The 22,134-nt window shown below is 38.4% G+C and overlaps 1 protein-coding gene across 2 annotated transcripts in view; it reads left to right on the forward strand.

Annotated features, from left to right (window-relative positions):
• The window catches only part of angpt1 (angiopoietin 1), a 54,871-nt gene extending 39,458 nt beyond the window's left edge, over nt 1–15,413 (forward strand). For both annotated transcript variants that reach the window (XM_061760814.1, XM_061760815.1), the window contains exons 8-9: nt 8,401–8,531; nt 13,314–15,413. In XM_061760814.1, the coding sequence (XP_061616798.1) occupies nt 8,401–8,531; nt 13,314–13,477 (295 nt within the window). In that variant the 3' untranslated portion in view covers nt 13,478–15,413. The remainder of the gene's footprint in view (nt 1–8,400; nt 8,532–13,313) is intronic.
• The last annotated feature ends 6,721 nt before the right edge of the window (nt 15,414–22,134 follow it).

Raw genomic sequence — 22,134 nt, forward strand, 5'->3', positions numbered from 1 at the left:
ATAGTAGTCGTCTTGCTAATGAGATGTTTGCATCTTGTCGTATATTGTAGCTTTTGTTCATGGAGTCTTCTGCAAACAGTAAGCAATGGTTGTGCAAAAGGCTTTGATTAATTTTCTACCTTCTTTCAGCTTCACAATGTTCCACACATAGTCAGTGCTCTGATTTTCACATCGGTTAACCCTGTAACTAGTATAAATTAAATTCTTCGCAGGCAAAACCTAAAGCTGAAAGGTGTGAGCATTGACATTCAGCACTATTTATTATTTGAATAATTGATGTACTGTAATAGGAAACACCTGTGCCACCACACACACTTGCCACCACAAACAAAAGGCGCTATCTTTTAACCTGTAAATCAGATCCAGATGTAAACACCTGGAAATAAAAACTGAAATGTTGATCTTATGTCGTATAATGACATTTTTAAAACCAAAATATTTTCAGTCGAAAGAGATTGGTCTCATTGTATAACCCAGTATCCATTGTGACCCTGCAATGTCTAAACACCCTCGAATTGTTGCTTTGTTCTTCACGTATGTTGGAGATGGATACAAAATGAGACATGGAACACAGATATATGAAAACATCGATGGAAATACTTTAATTGACAAATTTAGATTTTGTTTGCACAGGACCATTTCCAATCAATTCAGTCGTGTTGATCCTGTTATGCAATCCTGTGGAGAGGTCTTTTTGATTACAATTTCAATCCAACTAAAATGTATCACTGTGTTGTCTATGTAAATGTCCTTCGACAGACATATTTGATGATGTGGGGTTCTGTTTATTCTTAAGGGGGTTAGTGATAACAGACCGCAAACTGTGGCAGATGCTTGGGATTCTCAAATATGGAAAATTGTTGCAAAAATCCAAATGTTCCAAGAAATCCTCTGGCCTCAACGGAAAGTACTGACATCTTCACTTCTCAGGTTTTCACAGTAATGCTGGTTCTTTCAGACAACATCTCCCTTTTGTTGTGAAAATCAAAAAAAAAGCATAAGAGATTCTGTGACTAAAAAACGTTGCCTCAACTGTTTCGTACTTTTCCAGAAAAAATATATTGCTCTGTCTCCCAGTAGCGTGGAACTATTTGCCTTGTTGCCATAGTTAATTTGGAGAAATGTCTTGTGAGGACAGAGGTTTCACCCTACATAGCTTCGGTCATGGGGGTAGACTCTTTTGGTTTTGTCAAAGGATGAATAAAAAAAAAAAGATTGTTAGAGAATATTACAGGGTTTTTTTTCATTCTACATTTACTCCATGATGATGATTTTTTTTTTATACCATCAAAGACATTGTTGAAACTACATCACTTCTTAACCCAGTTTAATTAACTTACTTAGAGATACATCCACCCATCCATTTTCTGAACCCCTTATCCTCCCTAGGGTCACAAGCATGCTGGAGCCTATCCCAGCTGACTCTGGGCGAGAGACGGGGTACACCCTGAACTGGTCACCAGCCAATCGCAGGGCACATATAAACAATCAACCATTTTCACTCACATTCACACCTACGCGTAATTTAGTCTCCAACGAACCTACCACGTATGATTTTGGAGATGTGGGAGGAAACCAGAGTACCCGGAGAAAACCCACGCAGGCACGGGGAGAACATGCAAACTCCACACAAGCGAGGCCGGGATTTGAGATATATATAAAACAAAATCTCTCGAGCCCTGAAAACCCTGAGAACCTATAAACAAGCTTTACTTTGGTTCACTGCAAATCAAAAATGTTTTCAAAATCCTTGTGTTTTGTTTTTGTCATTGCTAACCTTATGTTTTTTTAGACTTTGACTTTTTGGGATTTTGTCATTAAATATGAAAAAAAAAATACTTTTAGATATCCTTCTACATAAACTACACAAATCTGTTTAACAATGGATGGATGGATGTTTGTTCCGAAGAAAAATTTTTGGTAGGACATTTGCACATTGCTTTTTTAAAACATTGGCCAACAACAACCAGAAGGTGCTACTACATCATGTGTTCTGGGACCTCTGTGTGTTGGATTGTCTTAACTCACTTTTGTATTTATTGCTTTTGATTGAAGAGGATAGTAGTGAGTAATACAGTCTGCTTCATAGTGAGTTGAAGACTATTTTTCTTACTTTTAGGTACTAGCAGCTATGCTGTGTCAACAAGAGTCAGATGATTGATACCGATTGATCAGGTCCTGATGAGGTACAGACAAATCCAGACAGCAAGACACATACAGCAAAGAAAAATAGGAACAGTCCAACAATAACCAAGCAAACTCAAGAAAACATTCTTCGTATTACCTGCCAAGTAAAGGTTATATTCTTGTCCACATACATACCATTACCTTTTTAGTTTTTTTCCCCCTTCAATATAACTATGTTTAACTATATACAGTATCTTCCTTTACGTTTGGTTTAATTAGCCACATTATGCCTTTTTCTGGTTCAGTGTTCTAATTTGTGGGGGAACCGCATGTAACTGTAGGAGAAATTGCAGGTGTTTGATGATGAGGTGATACAACAAGTGAGTCAGCTTGTTCAAAGCATTTTAAAGTTAGACCATAACAAACCCAATACATTAAATAAGCAGCATACAACGCAAGTGGACTGAATACATTTGGGAAACAGTGCAATTCGTTAAATGTATAGTTTAAGGCTATAGTGCAATTCCTGACATCCATTTTTTTATTTTATATTAAAAAATATTGTCTTTCTTTGCCTGTAGAGAATAACTGTGCCGTGTTCTACATGCCACATTGTAGTGCTGAGTAATGAATCGGTAGCAGCAAACCTTTAATTAAAAGCCTGTGAGAGCCGCATTATTCCATTATGTTGAAAAGAATTAATAAGAGTATAGAGCGATATTATATGATCTGCATAATACACCATTTACCAGGGGTAGAGAAAGAAATGTTTTATAAACCCCAATTCCAGTGAAGTTGGGAAGTTGAGTAAAACGAAAATAACAACAGAAGACAATGATTTATAAATCCTTTTCAACCTATATTCAATTAAATACACTACAAACACAAGATATTTAATGTTCAAACTGATGAACATTATTTTTTTTTTTTGCAAATATTCTCTCATTTTTAATTTGATACCTGCAGTACATTCCAAAAAAAGATGGGACAGGGGTAACAAAAGACTAGGAAAGTTGAGGAATGCTCAAAAACACCTGTTTGGAACAGTCCACAGATGAACATGTAAATTGGAAACAGGTGAGTGTCATAATTCGGTAAAAAAAAGGAGCCTCTCCGAAAGGCTCAGTAGTTCACGAGCAAGGATGGGGTGAGGTTCATCACTTTGTGAATAACTGCGTGAGCAAATAGTCCATCAGTTTAAGAAAAGCGTTTCTGAACAACCATTGCCAGAAATTTAGGGATTTCATCTTCTACGGTCCAGAATATCGTCAAAAGATTCAGAGAATCTGGAGAAATATCTGCCGTAAGCACAAGGCCGAAAACCAACATTGAATGCCCGTGACCTTCGATCCCTCAGACAGCACTGCATTAAAAACTGGCATCATTGTGTAAAGGACATTGCCACGTGAGATCAGGAACACTTCAGAAAACCATTGTCAAGCGAAAACCATAGTATATCACCAACACCCAGAAATGTCACTGGGTTCTCTGGGACCAAACTCATCTGAGATGGACTGATGCAAAGTATAAAAGTGTGCTGTGGTCTGACAAATCCACATTTCAAATTTTTTTTTTTTTGGGAATTATGGCCGTCGTGTCCTCCAGGTCAAAGTGGAAAAGGACCACCGGTATTGTTATCAGCTCAAAGTTCAAAAGCCAGCATCTGTGATGGTATGGGGATGTGTGAGTGCCCATGACATGGGTAAATTGCACATCTGTGAAGGCACCATTAAGGCTAAAAGGTTACATACAGGTCGGTGTTGGGGCAACATATGCTGCCATCCAAGCAAGGTCTTATTCGGGGATGTCCCTGTTTATTTCAGCAAGACAATGCTAAGCCACATTCTCCACATGTTACAACAGTGTGGCTTTGTAGTAAAAGAGTGTGAATAGTACTCCCATTAAAAATGTGTGACACGTGATGAAGCGCAAAATACGACAACGGAGACCCCGGACTGTTGAGCAAGTGAAGTTGCAAGAATGGCAAATAATTCCTCCTACAAAGCTTTATTTAATTAGTGTCCTCAGTTCCCAAATGCTTATTGAGTATTAAAAGGAAAGGTAATGTAGCACAGCAATAAACATGTCCAGCTTTTTGGGGACATGTTGCAGGCATCAAATTTAAAAGGAGTGAATATTTATCAGTTTCAACAATAAATATCTTGTCTTTGTAGTATATTCAATTGAACATAGGTTCAAAAGGATCTGCAAACCATTGTATTCTGGTTTCATTTACATGTTACACACGTCCAAACTTCATTGGAATTGGAGTTTGTACAGAACCAAAACAGAGAAAATACTAAACACTGAAGTACCCGCGGGCACAATATTGGTGAGTGGAAGATGGCCAAACTGAACTTGTGGCCAATAAAAATAGCCAAATGAAGGATTCTGTATTTTAATTGTTTTGATTAATTATGCATTATTGTACGAATGAAATTTCTGTACTTGGAAAAAGTAAACTGGTTTCCTGGTGGCGGCACTGTGGACAACTCGTTAGCACAAGTGGCTCACAGTTCTGACAACTGGGGTTAAAATCCCGGCTCCACCTAGTGTGGAGTTTGCATTTTCTCCCGGTGCCTGCGTGGGTTTTCTCCGGGTACTCCGGTTTCCTCACACATCCCAAAAACATGCATGGTAGATTAATTGGTGACTCTAAATTGTCTGTAGGTGTGAATGTGAGTGTGAATGGTTGTTTATATGTGCCCTGCGATTGGCTGGCGACCAATGCAGGGTGTACCCTGTCTATCGCCCGAAGATAGCTGGGATAGGCTCCAGCACGCCCGCGACCCTAGTGAGGAGAAGCGGTACAGAAAATGGATGGATGGATGGATGGTTTCCTGGTTAAATCACACACGAGAAAATAGTATTGGGATGATTCAAATAAAGGTACTATATAGGGTTTCTTTCCAATTAATTGTGTGCACGTGTGTGTGTGTGTGTGTGTGTATATATATCTTCCAATTAAAATGAATGATATAAATGGCAGCAATTCAGCTCTTTCGAAAGATTTTTTTTTCTTTTTTGCTTTTCATTTTGCAGTACAGTCCTAATATGCTCTCCTGTCAGGTTGTCATAAGATTGTATCTGTTGCTCAAAGTACAATATTTAAAATATTTTGTTTTGCCTAATTCCCATTATATTTACAGTAGGATCCTGAATGAAGTTCAGTGCAATTGTTCTCTTACAAGTTCACACTACGTAAATTGCAATTGTGCATTCAAGTTGATGAGTGGGTGAACCTGTTCCATTCTCCGGCAAGGTGACCTACATTTTATACATGTTTACTGATTTTGTACAGAATAAAAATGCTACTTTTTTTATGCTTTTAAAAGTGTTTAGCTTTAAGGCATAATATTAATTAATGTTTATTTTAAACATAATTAAAATGCTGAAAATTGTCTAATGCATTACTGGTTGGCTGGTAGACTCCTCACTGGATTGTCAAAGCAGGTTCTGAATGCTTACGTGACTGTTTGTTGATTCTTTACCAATATAAAAAATCTGCACACACTTGGCCATATCTTACCAATACATGGAAAGAAAAGTAGTTTCTAAAAAGTGTTTCATTTGAAGGCTGTGAGAAATCGCAGGAAGAAAGTTATTGTTTATTGCACTGTGGTTTGCTTTTCAACAAAGTTTCAGAGTCATATGAACTTTGTGCAGGGTATTGCTTGGATTGGTCTTCCTAAGGTTGCTATATGACAGCAATAACCTCTGTTCATAGTAATAGACCACATGTTAGTAGATCTGGGGCCCCATGTCAATCCCATCTTGCACTGGTGTAATTCAACACGTTTCTCTTGTGTGTTAGGAGAAACAACTCCGATCCCTGATTTAGACATACTTCTCTACATTGAATTATTAAGTGCACCTCCACTGAGGAAAATGTGAATGAGTTTTTAATATTTATAAATTTTTAAAATATTTGATGGATATACTTCATGTGATATATATGTGCACATAAGATTGTTTCCAATAAATATTGGAAATAATTCAAACAACAGCCTTTGTGCACCAATGTTATTTTTCTTTATTTAGTTAGTATTCAGTTCAGTTTGATGATCATGGTTTTATAATCCAGCATGATGTCAATCACCGTGACCTAGTTTCACTTGGAAATGGTGTCAGACAAACAATTCGCCGATATCTGATTCCTCCTCTGTTTCTCTTGTTGACTGGGGTGTATAACTTTGATAGCACTTGATCTACAAGTGAAAATACTTTCTTGACACTTGGTAAATATGCATATAGATTGCGCTCAAACTTCAAAGAAATTTGGAATGACCTACAATTAGATGGCCAGAACTTAAAAAAATGCTTTTTTTCCAATGGTCACGGTGAGCACAGTAAATCTAACAGTCTTGATATTGATACTGTTGCAAGCAAGGCATGCTTTGGTTTGATTGTCGTGAGAGCGCAATCAGACTGTAATCCGATCAAGCAGGTAAATGAATTGTTAAATGGTACAATGGTGACTTAGCTACACGTTGTAAGTAGCTGGTTTGGAAACAAGTCTTCAGTTTGTGTGCGCATAGTGATGCATCTGATTCGAGCAGGTCTTCTCTTCATTGGATAATAATTTGGCACACGGGTACGATTCGTTTCAGGTGTGTCTTGTGACCAAACAAGTGGCCGAGACCGCTTGTCCGCTTCACACCGCCTCAAGTGTGAACACCGCATGATCCAAAGACACAAATCAAGCGTCTGTTATGCCACTTTTAGTCAACTGATGATAATGACAATGTGAACGCTAAGTGAACCAGGACCATATCTGACATTGTAGACACACTGTCCACCTGTTTATTTTTAGACGGCATAGAACTGGATTACTATGAATATGTTGTTCCTGTCTCATATATTGTTCCTTAGCTTTATCTTTTGTCGCTTGGTTTTATAACTTGGCCCATCTTTAGATGATTCTACTACCAATTGTGCGCAGAACATATCCTGACAGGAAGCCTAGCAGACAGCAAATGTCTGTTCACTTTGTAGATGTTGGACTGGTAAATATGCTGGTCACCCAGTAAACACAGACCCATACTATTTCAAGCTGCCTGTCAAAGTGTCATGCTGAAAATCCTTCTTGATGATGTGTCTTGGCAATTTGTGAGTGCAACAGATCTCACAACGCCTTTGTAAAATGGAAACTAAAGAGTTAAAAGTGTAAGTCTGGCCTTTATCAGAGTAGTAGCAGACCTGATCCTTGACACAACATGTTTTGTTGCTTGGAATTAGGACTGACTGGCCATTCTACTCGTAAGTGAGTTGGTATGTTCTCAACCAGAATATAATTTCAAAGCTATCTCCGGCCTGCTAGACTGCATTGTTTGGATGCTTGCATACTATTTTTTTGAATGTTGGCCAGGAAAAAAAAAACAATGTTCCGTTGATAATTATTTGGTATGTATCAGAACTCTGTGTCCCCCTCTTGGTGAACAACTTAAAAAAATATAAAAGACCTTTATCCTTCCACTGGATCACTATATGAATTGTTTTGCTGGCCAACACTTCTCTTTTTTTCTACTCCTTTTACTCCTCTTTCTACAGATCAATCTTTTACACAGCTGTATAAATATAGGAGTCTTAAGCTAGATGACTCTCTTTGCTAAAATGAGTCACTGAGGTATTCAAACTTACTGCATATTACTTTTACATTCACTTTGGTCATCAACTGTCATACATAAAAATGGAAACAAAACAAACAAACAGAAACTCTCATGCATCTCATTTGTTACTCATTGGGAGTAATGAGATAAAGAGGTTGCAAGGTTGACTTCATATTGGACCCATGTTGAGATGAAGTCTAACTGAAGTCAGGGAAGTGCATTTTAAGGTCAGTTTGTGATACAAACTTCAGAATTATGGTACTTTCCTAAGACTGGTCATGTCCTTTCATGCCCTCTGACTGCCATCTTGATGGCATGATTATTGTTTTCTCTCTTTCTTTCTGGTGAATGGCTCACACATAAAAACACCGGGCTGATTCCAGTAGCAACAATTGGATAAGATCTGATGAACACGGCATTTTCTTCTTAAATTTAACATCTGCTTCCAGTGTCCTTCGAGTTGTCATTTTATATCCAGTCAGTCTTTCTAATGTTTTTCCAGGTGTTCTTCATAAGCTCATTCACAACAACAAAAATATCTCTCAGGAGATATCTCCTGCAGCATGTTGTGTCTTTATTGCCGTCCGTCACTCACACTCCTCTTCTCTCTACCTCACACTGATGTGTTTTTATGTCCGGCCTCCCACCTCCTGATGTCTTTCAGGCTATTCCTGAAAAGCCACAGTGGGACGGCAGGCAGACAGAGCAGTCTAGTGATCCATGGCGCAGACTTCAGCACCAAGGACATGGACAATGACAACTGCATGTGCAAGTGCGCCCTCATGTTCACTGGTGGTGAGTGCAGTTCCACATAAGGACATTTTAACCTCATGCAAAACAGTAGACACATGTTGCTTTAACTAATGTGATTACTTTTAAATCATCTTTGGGTTCCTTCACATACTGAAGCATTTTCTGGGATGTGAAGTTAATAAACGGGACAACAAGACGAGCAGGGAAAGACAGAATATAACACAAATATATACTGTATGTATAAAATCACTTGCTTAAGATGATACGTCAAAATAAGACTGTTAATCATTAAATGTAAAGTTTTATCAAGTATTTTATGGCGTACGACAAAGGTGTATTGCAAATTTCAAAGCTGATTTGTGATGCAGACGCCCTTAATCATCTTTTAACATTATCGATTGTCATAGGAGCGTAAAAATTACTAAATCTCAATAGTAAAAAGTAAAACACTGAGCCTAAAGCAATTTGATCCAATGAAAAAGGCCCACTAACAACAATGGTGAATTGAGGAAAGGGGGGAATCATACACTGTATATGGGAATTGATATTTCAAATGAATTAAAGAAAACAATGAACACAATGTAAAAGGCAAAAAACTCTTCTGTCTCCAATTTTGGAAGGTCCTCATCTTGGACAAAGGAAAAAAAAGAGGTTTCGTTCCATAGCCAAAAAACAATGATTCCATGTTCAGCTTCACAAGCAGGCCACAATGTCCGTACCACATTAGTTCACGTCTGACCAAGCTGAACCTCTTCCTGCAATTCATACAATGGGCTAATGTTGCAGTATATACTGTAATATCTATCCACACCTATTAAGCCACATTCTGCATGGAAAATGAGCACAATATAAAAATGCTCAGGCGCTACACCAAAAGTCAGCGTGATTAAAATGACACCACTTCTCCTGCCTTGAAAGTGGAGCCCAGCAACCCTTGCTGCTTTTTTGCTGCTTTCTAACAACGAATCAAGCATTTATGAAAGCTGACTTTCCCATTGGTGTTGCCATATGTCATTGTGAATATGTTAAAATAAAAGGAGGTGTCATTTATTGAGCGGAGAACACTCTGATTCCGAATGATTAATTGCTAGTTGCCAGGGTCCAAGGTTACCTGACTCAGGACTGGTCTAAATCCAGCAGTGCACACAGTACTTAATTTAGGGCCTGCAGTTATAAGAATGGGTCTATATTAGATGATGTAAGTGAGAGAAAAAAAAACTACAGAAAATACTATTTTGCCACATAAATGAGGTAACAAACTTGGCATGGTCTTAAGGACATTCTGTATGCAAAAACAGCACTAAATGTACTTAGGGCCATATAGACTGGATTAATTTTTGAATTTGTCAAAGTGCAATGGCTAAGTGAAGACAACTGCACCAATCTGGTTTAAACGAGCACATTGTAGCCATATGAACTATCTGACCTAAAATGTTCAGACAGACAAACTGTCTTTTTGTATTTTCTGCTGTGTGAGAAGTCTTTTGGGGTTTTTACCCTGGAGATAAATTGGATCCTTTGGTTCAATACTCCAACATTGTTTTTATTTTGAAACATTTCCCCAACCCCCAACCGCAACCCCCCCCCCCCCCCTCCCCCGCCCCAGTGGGAAGTAATAAAAGTTAAAATATCGTAATTTATCATGTATAATGCGTACCCATGTGTAATACACCCCCCCAAAGTTGACCTAAAAATTCTGGTAAACCCTTCTACCTATGTAGAATGCATTTTTACAATGCATGCTTTTGCTTCTACCCATATGATCAAAACATGAAGAATTATCTGTATTTTGTTGGTTTTTTTCACATAATTATTCTGAAGTTAAGCACTTTATTTGAACACGTAATACTGAAATTCACAGACCTACTTTTATTTTGTAAATGACAAAACACACAGTTTTACTCATCTTTGATTACCCAGGCAGAATTTGTAAGATGGGGACAATTCTTTAAAAAAAACATGAAGGGCTAGGCGAAACACATTTAATTTTATTTTAAAGGGATTCAAATTAAACTGTCAAGCATTTCAGAAAAGCATTATCATTAAATAAAACATAACCCTAAAGAAATTAATGATGGTTGTTGCTAGTCGTCAGTCGTTTTAAAAAAAATAATAATAATTCTCCCAGGGTATGTAAACTTATGAGCACAACTATACATATAGTGATTTTGGAAAGAAAGTGTAGGCTTCACCTTTTGCATAACCTCTAGGTGGCGGTGGCATATTAGTATGAAAGTGTACACCTTTCTCATAACCTCTAGATGGTGGCGGCATATAGGAATGAAAGTGTACAGCTTTTTGATAACCTCTAGATGGCGGCCTACATTTATAAAATGTGAAGTTTTTTTCCATTTTCCCCAATACCTATGTATAATGCACACTATGGACTTTTGACAATTTTTGGGGGGGAAAAAACCCTGCATTATACACAAGAAATTACGGTAATCTCTTCGAGGATCAAAGCGTCACCATCATAAAGCACTTATTAACTATATAGAGGCCAGTGCCCGGTACTAGAGTTGGGACTTACCCGACTTTGTTTTCTTACCCGACTTCGATATATTTTTCTCCCTTATTTTGTTCTGTTCTTAACACCCCTCCCTGGGGTTGGTAATAAGTGTGACAAAAAGCCTAAAAATGTCATAGAAAAAGCAAAAGACACACACACACTTAATTGTGCATGACGTCAGTTGAAAGTCCAAATATAAGCAAGATAATTTTGGTTGAGTTCTGGAACTGTACAACCTCTGAAGCATTCAAATTCAGTCGTACCACTATACTGAAATGAAATGTGATGGACAAAACTACAATTCACGATGTAAAAAAGATACTTTCAGTCACAAGCCAAGCATCAAATATTTTTCTCACCACTGAATCTTTGTCTTACTCAGCAGGAACTGCAAAGTTAGCAGAACCATAGCACCCTTATCAGACTTATTGCAAACGCCCTCTAAGTAATGTTTAGCCCAAACACATTGTTACACCGTGTACTCTCTTGAGTAATGAGCTCATCATCCCATATAAAATTTTATTGACTCGTGTTTCCGGACATTTTCATTCATTTCTCACGAAACATGACATGTATTTGGCAAGCAAACTTGTTCAAATGAATCTCCTCCTAAAGCCAGAACTATAAAACTATAATACACTGTTTTGTCATCTAATTATCCCTCACTTTAAATGCTGTTGTGTATGTGTATGTGTGTGTGTGTGTGTGTAATCACTGCGATGAGCGCTAGCAACAAGGGCAACTCATTCTCAGTGATGGCAGACAAGCTTTGTGAAATGTCACAGGCCAAAGTAGTGTTCAGCTCTGACACAGGCGGGAGTGCGTGACACATGCCATGCTTTGCATATGTTCCATATCTGACCGTATCAGCAATTGAGAGTTCACAAGCCACAGATAGAGAGCATGAATGTTACATTGCTGATATCTAAAATACGGTTTAATGTGTTTCAAACTCATCCTCCAATATATTCTTACAATCACATCCGCACATCCACCATTTCTCGTAATCGCAGAAAGGAATTATGAACCGTGTCACCTTGAGAGTGGAAGACAAGTTCCCAGTGCCAGCCCTGAGCTGTGATCTTTGGTGCACACATACTTATGCTTTAAATAGAGCGAGGTACCGAACGGGTTCACCAACAGGTACTGGCATGCTAACGACCACAGTGACAGTAACACATTGAACAGATAAAAGTTAAATAGTTACAAGTGTCAGCATGGGCACAGCATGGGAGACCCATGTTCCTTGTCTTAGTATTACATTATATTTATTTATTATTTATTTATTTATATTTGTATTTTATTTATTATGTTCTATATATATATATATATATATCGCAGTATTCAAAAACACATGCCAACAACTATGTTTTCGAGCCTAAAGACAAGAACGCTATTAATGTTTCTGTGAAACATTTCTGTTTGACAATTCTGAGGTTTATAATGTGCATGTTAGGTAATTGAAGACTAAATTGTGAATGTGAGTCTGAATGGCGGTTTGTGGAGATCGGCCTGCAATTGGCTCCCGAACCGTGAAAAGTGTACCTCACCTCTCGCCCAAAGTCAGCTGGGATTTCTTTCTTTATTTAATTATACTCATGCCGATCGCTCAAGGGGAAATTCAAATTCACACTCAGCTGTTTATTTTGGTGTTGCACACCACACAGAGGATCAGATGACACATACATCATGCAGGCACGAAAGGCGAGATGTCAGAGTGAAAGGGACACACAATCAATGCTGCAGCTCTTGAGCTAGGGCGGTGAAGACGGTGCCTTGCTCAAGTGCGACAGTAGCCTGAAAGCAGACATTTGTGACCCTCTGGCTCCAAATCCCCAGTCGTTACAGACAGGCCCATAGATGGGATTTTTATAAAACATTGCCAAAAATCCTACACATCTGGATCATTACCCTCTGGATAATGACATCACAGATTTGTTTTCAGTATACACATCAAATTTGGATCAGCTTGGTTGTGATTCTTTTTCCTGCTATCACAGCTGATATATTTTGGTACAGAGCACATCCCACAGCTGTCTTATTTGAATAATCGATGACACAAAACTACATTTGTGTAGAGAACTCCTCTACCAACATATTGGAATGGATGATAAAAACCCAGAAGAGTTCCAGTGGGACAGATTGTGGTCCATCTTACAGGTTTTTGTGATGGATTCTTATTCAAATGTATTCTGAACATTCTTGGAAGAATACCAACTAATCCAGGTTCATATTGTATATCAAAAACTATGCAATGCGCCAAAAAAGAAAAAAATTATACTAATTAAAGAAATGTGTTTATGTTCTCTTTTTAGGTTGGTGGTTCGATGCTTGCGGCCCATCCAACCTTAACGGCATGTACTTCGTGCAAGGACAGCATGTGGGGAAGGTAAACGGTATCAAGTGGCACTACTTTAAGGGCCCCAGCTACTCACTACGAGCCACGGCCATGATGATCCGCCCGCTGGAATTCTCCTAGCCGTTAAACCTCCAAATGGCAATTTAGCACAGAGGGACGCTTCCAGTTTTATCCTCATCTCATTTCACCGGCTATGCTTCATAACCTTTTCCTCTGCAATGAAGTGAGAAATAAAGAAAACAGAGGAAGGCATGATTTATGCTCCTGATCAGATCAACACACTTGTAATTATTTAAGGACAACATAAGTGAAGTGTTCTTTATCCCACACTGGGAATGTGTGCACATTTTTAAAACACACATCAAGAAAACTAGGATTTGTCTTCCAATTTGTAAGAATGAGGACGTTCTGAATATGATGGAGTGATGGATAACAGAGCAGCGAGGACTCACAAACTGCAGGACAGAACTGATCTTTTATGCTCTGAGGGACACAACTCACATATTTGTCTTTTTGTATTAAATTGTTGCTCACAGAAAAGTGGCTTCAATGTTATAATTCTTATGTTTTTAAGTATTCATCTCTTATGACAACTGTATGCAAATATCCACCATCACATGAATGTCTTTAGTACAGTACGGTGTATTCTGAATCTACAGTATATGTGCATTATGATTGAGAAGCACACTCGGTTTTAAGCTGACCTTTATTTTATTAATGATGAATTTTTCAATGGTGACACATTGCTGATTGTTTTTAGACTTGATATGTTATGGAATTAAATCGTGGAATGGAGCCACTTGAAAAATGAATGACTAGTCCCATCCATACATGGATTCTATGGCGTATTATATCCATGGTGTTCTCCCCGTGCCTGCGTGGGTTTCCTCCGGGCACTCCGGTTTCCTCCCACAAATCCCAAAAAACATGCATGAATTGGAGACTCTAAATTGCCCGTAGGCATGACTGTGAGTGCGAATGGTTGTTTGTTTCTATGTGCCCTGCGATTGGCTGGCAACCAGTTCAGGGTGTACCCCGCCTCCTGCCCGATGACAGCTGGGATAGGCTCCAGCACGCCCGCGACCCTAGTGAGGAGAAGCGGCTCAGAAAATGGATGGATGGATGGAAGTCCGAGACCATCCACTGTTTGACTATATCGCTGAAGACTTGCTATATTTGCATTGGGTAATATCATTATTAGTTAAAATACTTCTGGATGGATGACCAAACTAAGAAATGTTCAATCTGTTCAGATTGATTTTTGTATTGTAACACTGATTACACTGATTATACCGATGACAGTGTCAATGAGACAAAAGCATTAAATGTGGAAAACGTTGCTTTTAGATCTGCATAAAAAGAAGAAAATATACATTTGCATAATGAAGTCACGTGTATATTGAGACCTGCGCTACTACTCCACTGCAGGACTGGCACATTCACCATTCTAAAACTATAAGGGCTTATATTAAGCTGGTTACCTTGTTTGCAAATCTAACAGGTATGTGATGGTCAATACATCATACATACAATATATCATCATAATGTAAACTGTTAACAGAAAAAAACAAAAAGAAATGTATTTTTGGAGACGTCAGCATGAAACTTCATCTAAATTCAGACTTTCTGTTTTCCAGTCATGCTCCTTGGGTTGGATGTGAGGCATGTAAAGTCATTGTTCCAGCAAATTATTCACATGAACGAGCGTTTCATAACATTTACCTTACGACAGCAGAATGTGTTGGAGGATTCATGGAGGGCGCATGAAGGAAGAGAGGAATACGCATTTGGTGTATCTCGAACTTGTAAAGCTACCATTGACTTGTTCGAATAACATTTAGATCATTGAATGTGTTTGTATATAAATCAGCTTTCCCAAGGAAAGCTATTTTATTCTGTCGGATTAACAAAATGAAGATAACACTAGAGAAGTGTGTCACTGATAACTCTGCTTTTACCTCATTAAACTGTAGATTTGCTGATTTATTTAAACATCTTTTGTATCATGTGGTCAGTGTTGTGTTGATATCAAATAAAATGTGATGCACAAAGATTATTATCCTCTCTTGAACTGGACCTTTTTGTTATTTATTTATTGTGATGATACACTTGTGTCTAAAGTTTCATAGTGTGGACTCTCACTCATTCATGCGTCCAAATGCATAATTTCAATGGTGTTAGTTTTTTTTTTTTTAAAGGCCAAATTTAAGGACTGTTTGCAAGGTACGGGCATCAAGTGTATGTTAAATATGTTAACGTTAAATGGTGAGATGTGATTTCCCTATTTGTGTTTCCTTCACCTTTTATTGATCATAAATAAAATATAAAAATGCATACTCCTTTTTTAACTTAAAATACATGTTTTTGGAATGTGAGGGAAAGGGCAGACATGCTAGCTATTACCCAACCATGTTGCCTTGTCAACCATATTCTGAAAATGTTGACAACCTTCATTACCAAATACACCCCAATGTCCTTCATACAAAAAACAAATGAATAAATAAGGAGCAGCAGTAGAATGTTACAACAAACACAATGTACGAATGTAATATAGAATATTTTTATTTTGAGATAAATGCATATGAAAGTTTGAGAGAACGTAGAGGCCAAACGGTGAGATTCCCATCAGATTAAAATGTCCAGCTCACCAGCGAGGGTGCATTGCATAAGCGCACCGATACTTTACCATCAGACAAAACAATACGATTTTACGATACACAATTTTCAGCTAATCATTTTAAGAACATTTTATTTGCAGCAAATACATTTGTATGAAATACCGTACAGACAAAATAACAATAGTAAAAATAAATTTGATCACAATTCCCTTGACTCTCACTTGATCACCGTGCTGCCCTGAACTTCCTATACAGCATACAGTCGATGATAGATGTTAAATAGTTTTCGTTTTGTTTTTTTCTGGTCAAACCAGATGGTGCAAAGATAATTTCCTCATTGCAAATATAGTGGAGTTTCAATTGTTTCACATATGTGATGGAACCAATGACAGATTGCCAAAGTGCCAAAAAATGCTGTCAGGACCTGTAGTGCCTCTTCATAGTTGAGATTCCAGAGCCTAATCAGAGGTTAAACAAACTACTGCGGCCTGCAAACTACTATGTGCCCGTCAGCACCGGTACTGACCCGACACCCTCGCCGGAATGTGTTCAATAGTGGCTGAGGCAGGGGAGTGTCAAGAGCCTCCATACAAATTGGCAAACAAACATTTGGCCTTTGTTGGTGTCAAGAGACGACATACCAATAACTGCTTTTCAACTTTCCCCTCCATGTGCATTTACAGCCCCCGCTGCATTTCTGCAAATGGATTACCTCTTAGAAGGCACAGAATGTTTTGGTGGCATCTTAGGGCTTGAAATAAAGTATAAACTTTAAGTTTCAGAAGCACTCTACACCGGAGTAACAACAGTACGAGCGGCGATCACATGTAGATTTGAAATGGACAAGAGAGATACAGAGAGATACATACAGAGACCTTTGTAACCGCAAGACGTCATAATTCCTTAACTCCTGCGAGACTCGTTTGATGACGCTTCGATGAGCCAATCACAGCCCAGGATAGAGGACAGCTCCCATCCATCAGTCAATAGCGCACCGATCTCACACGATCTCATGCACTGTATCTTATGTAAAAAAAATTAATAAATCTTTTTTTTTTGGGGGGGGAAATCCCGCGATATAGTGACTTATCAGTGTAATTATGATTTTAGAAAATCTGCCATGCACTCAACCCTCAATTGGTAAACCGCGATATAGAGGTTTACTGTATTGGAATTTGACCAGATCTAATATAGCACAATATACTGTGGTACCGCAGTTAGTTGTTTGGACACTTTGAGCCGCTGAATCCTACGATAAGACAACGGGCATACTTGAAAATGAAAATAAAACGTTCACGTTAACAGTATAAAATACCTTATGAAAGTGCAATTTATGGCATGTGAAATGGAATTACACCAAGTACGATTGGCTGTTAGAACAGGGGTGTCAAACTCATTGTAGGTAATTTGATGTTAAAGGGCCAGGACCACTAAAATCTTAGCATACCTGATTTCATTAGAAATACGTTTTCCCCTCTGTTTGAATGCAAACCAAGTCAAATACATTAGGAAACATTTTATATTTAATGATTTTTATTTTAATCATTTTACAAAACAACCTCGGATTTCTTGAGAATATTTGGCTTTGACTTGTCATCAATAATGTTGGTATAATTAAAAATCCACCAACAGTATAATCCCATGAAAATTACCACCTACTTTAAAAGTGTTCACCATCATTTTCTTAGAACGCACACTATATGTTAGTAACAAGTATGTTACTTGTGCATCAATGCATGTTTCGTTCCTGCTCTCTTCAAATTCCAATAACTGATTACAGTGATTGTATTTTAAGGCACAAAACTTTCAGTCACAGGTATTTGGAACTGCAAAATATAGTATTGCACTTTAAAATTGAATCAATTTATGAAGACCTAGGAATTATTACCGTTTAATTTCTTACAGGAGCGCAATCATTCTCAAAATGATCCTTAGTCCCCACCACCATTATGTCTTTTGTATGTTTTCACTTTCAAATTCATCCTGCGGGCCAGATTGTGCCCCCTGGCGGACCGGTTTTGGCCCACGGGGCGTATGTTTGACACAACTGTGTTAGACTGTAAGACTTGATTTTGCCAGAGGAGGAGATCATCAGCCCTTTAGCAGCTAACTGTTTTGGTTTTGATATAAAATAATATAACCGAGTATAATCACCAGTTTACTACTTTAGAGTTGCGAGCATATGAATTGCAAACTGGTAAGCAAGATTTAACTGTGTTTTCTTGTGTGTGTGTAAAAAGCTTACATGTATTATCTCTGCTAGTTAATACCGATGTTACCCAAAATAAAGGACTGTATTTTGTAGCTACGTTTATATGAATGTTGCGATCCAAGGAAACCCCCATTTAGTTTTGAAGACATTTTTGAACATGTACTTGAGTTGTATGTTTCTTTGATTTTGTGGTATATATGAAGTTCCAAATTATGCTTGCCAGGCGCGGTTGTGGCCTTTGCTCTCCCGAGGGCCAATTTTATTCATACCACTGTTATTTTGGATCTCATTACGTTGTGCCTATGAAAGTGTGAAGTGAGCTCGCAGTGAAGCTCATGCAAACGGATTTAAAGTCTCTTCTTGGAAGGATAGACGGCCATAAAATTCTTTGTAAAACACTGTTTTTAAAGCGTTAAATGTATCTGTACTTTCCTTGTGAAGATTGATTTGTTATTGTTTTCAAACTAAACACTCACTTCTTTGGCTAGATTGTCAGCAAATCAATCGGCCTTAAATGTTGAACCCACAAAGACCTTTGTCTGCCGATAAATATAGCATCCTCGCTAGGGGAAAGCTGTTGACTTGGGCCATGGTCAGCAGTTTAAATGTTAGATATACTCGGAACAAATTACACGAGTCACCCGGGCAACATTTGTTGAATAATTTGATATATGACATAAAGTCAATGCATTACAGTAAGAGCAAATGGAATTCCCAATTGCCATTGGCCTTGGCTGCATTTTGTCATTAATGTTCATTAGTGAATGTGACAACGCCTCCACCCAAAGCAAATATTATTCTGTTATTACTCTCTTTGCCATTTGCTTTCTGACATTAACATGAGTCCATCGGTGCTGATGTGTTTCAGCATTGCCACTAGAGCTGGTGGACTCTGAGTCGTGCTTGCAACCATCAAGCAGTTATCAGTGACACAGGGGAAGATTTCGGACATTAAACAGCAATATTTAAACCTTCCACAACTGTAAACACTTGCCACTCTAAAATGCTTTTGTTTTATCATATTCCTTCCTCTTCGGCTTCCACGCTCTTCATAATGTAAAACACTGTCATGCGGGCTGTCGTATAAATCTAAACCAGGAACTATTAACTTTCCCTCGATGTCTAATGAGTGCATCTGGTTTCAGTAATGCTCTTTGTCCTCTTGTTGGACTCCTAACTGGTGACCATGACTCTTGGTTAGTCCTCTGTGACCCATATTTTGGACTTGATTTAATTTGTCCAAGATCCTAATCCCTATTTTTGAGCACCAAACAATACAAAGGTCACTTCTTTATACGTGAATAATACAGAAGTTTACTTTTGCTTGCTGACGTCAGCTTTACAGAACGTTCAAGGCAACATGAAGCCACGCTGGGTTGAATTAAAACCTGATTTTTGTGTAGAATTTCAACCCAGTTTTAGGGGCGTTAAAGCACCCCTACATTTCTCCTTCTCAGTCTTAACAATACTGCAGATGAAAGTATCGCAGGGCACATAAAGACAAACAACCGTACACACCTATGTTCAATTTAGTCTTCGATGCCCATAACATGCATGTTTTTAGAATGTGGGTGTAAACTGGATTACCCTGACAAGCATGCAATTACGCAAACTCCACACAGGGAAGCCGCAACTCACATTCTTACCCCACACCTCAGAACTGTGAGGAAAACTTGCTAAATTCTGCCTGGGAAGTAGTCATAACATACATTCTTTTATTATTATTTTCATACACTATCTTCTACATCTAAAGAGCTGACAAAGAGTAATGTACTTGCATTTGGACCGTAATGTTTTTGTTGGAACTCGCCAGTTAGTGTACCCTAGAAATGCACACACAACTGGTACTACAAGTCCCAGCATACATTGCAATAGCTGGTGTGTGTTGTAGCTGAGAAGAAATTGCAGAACTGCAGAAAATTGAGTATGATTATGATTAACAAGGTCTCAGAGGTGTGCACACAAGGGATGTTCACAGATGCGTTCCAGGACAATTCATACATTTTGTAGCAAAACAGCCCGCCAAACAAAACAATCCGGAAACAAGCGGCATAAAGTAAACAAAGCAGCAGCAAGAGTGCAGATGTTGATGCACACCAAGGAAGACAGGTGCATTGTGTCCAGATTTGAGCCTCCTCAGACCACCCAGTCCAGTTGACCTAAATCACCCAGCTAGCATACAGTATATGCACTGGTTTACTATCTGCCTGCAGACACAACCAGAATTAATCCTTTTTAGACCCAAGATTTCCTAAAACTCTACCTATATTAGGACAAAATACAATTTAAAAAAACCCTGTAAATTATGATTTAGGGTTAAATTTCAGGGTAAACCTATAATGCACGATAACATTTACAGGTCAACGTAATTTGACCGTTTTTGAATGCATGTTTGTTGAATTTTTCGGTACTTTTTGCACAACTTGCTGTTCTCTAACAAGGAGCTGAACAGAAAAGCTAACAGTATGTGACACTCAAAGCTCAGCGCCCAGCTGTCGGAATGAATGTTTGTGGGGGGGAGTACTGAAACATTGAACAGTTGGACATGTACATTCAAAAGTTTAAGGGTCAAATTGAGTTGACCTGTAAAGGTTAACGTGTTTCAAAGCCGAATGTCTGTTCCCCAGTATATATCTGAAGAGAATCTTACCATAACAGGCGTACTGATCCCCAACTGAGTCTACAGTGAACTCTGCTGGTGAAATTCTATCCTCACAGTGTGCATGCTCTGAAAATATACTTCAATTGAACTATCCATCCATCCATCCATTTTCTGAGCCGCTTCTCCTCACTAGGGTCGCGGGCGTGCTGGAGCCTATCCCAGCTGTCATCGGGCATGAGGCGGGGTACACCCTCAACTGGTTGCCAGCCAATCGCAGGGCACATAGGAACAAACAACCATTCGCACTCACAGTCATGCCTACGGGCAATTTAGAGTCTCCAATTCATGCATGTTTTTTGGGATGTGGGAGGAAACCGGAGTGCCCGGAGAAAACCCACGCAGGCATGGGGAGAACGTGCAAACTCCACACAGGCGGGGACGGGGATTGAACCCCGCACCTCAGAACTGTGAGGCTGACGCTCTAACCAGTCGGCCACCGTGCCGCCTCAATTGAACTAATACCGCATAAATAGGATTCAATAATCGGTCTGTTTCTGTGGAATATCATTTACATTGCCTTATTAAAATAACCTCAGTGGCTTGTAAGAAAACAAAGAAAGGATGAAAACTCCTTCTTTTTTTCTTTCACAGTGTACAGGAAACATGTTTCAAATGTGATGATGTCATTATTTCCAATCACAAAGGGTGTGATGTGTCCTTAGTCGTGATTATAACTCTTCTCACATTACTCCAAAATGGTTGGGGGAATTACTGAGAAATGTTTTTTGAAAGAAAAATGTTATCGTCGCTTCATTGTACTTGTTCAAATACATTCCAAAGCTTGTTGTTTAAAAAAAGAACAGAAAAGAAAAGCCACGACATTAGACCATTGGTTTGTGCCTGGAAAACTAATAAAAGAGTGCTACCACGTTTAATGATAGTAGCAATTAAAATAATTTTTTTTCAATACACTCTGACAAGTTTAATTCAAATTCAATTATCAAGCATGTCTATATTGTAGGCTTTACTGCCCAATCTTTGACATGTTGACATGTTATTGTAACGGCTCACTTTTGTCACTTTACCCCTGTGAGCTGTGCACCTTGTTATACTAAATTAATAACTGCAGTGAGTATTGCAACTATCATGAACTCATACAGCACAAAAGCAAAATGACACATTCGGTTATCTAAACAGTGCAACAAAATCCTATGAATATTTATTTTTTTAATCAATAATAAAACAGAGTAATCTAACTGTATGTTTATTATTGAAGTTGCAGTTTGCAATGGTGCAGTTGTGTCGAATGGATTGAAGGGGAATCACTCGACTATTCATCCCCCAC

This window comes from Phyllopteryx taeniolatus, chromosome 21, assembly GCF_024500385.1.
Source record: "Phyllopteryx taeniolatus isolate TA_2022b chromosome 21, UOR_Ptae_1.2, whole genome shotgun sequence".
Classification (NCBI taxonomy): Eukaryota; Metazoa; Chordata; class Actinopteri; order Syngnathiformes; family Syngnathidae; genus Phyllopteryx; species Phyllopteryx taeniolatus.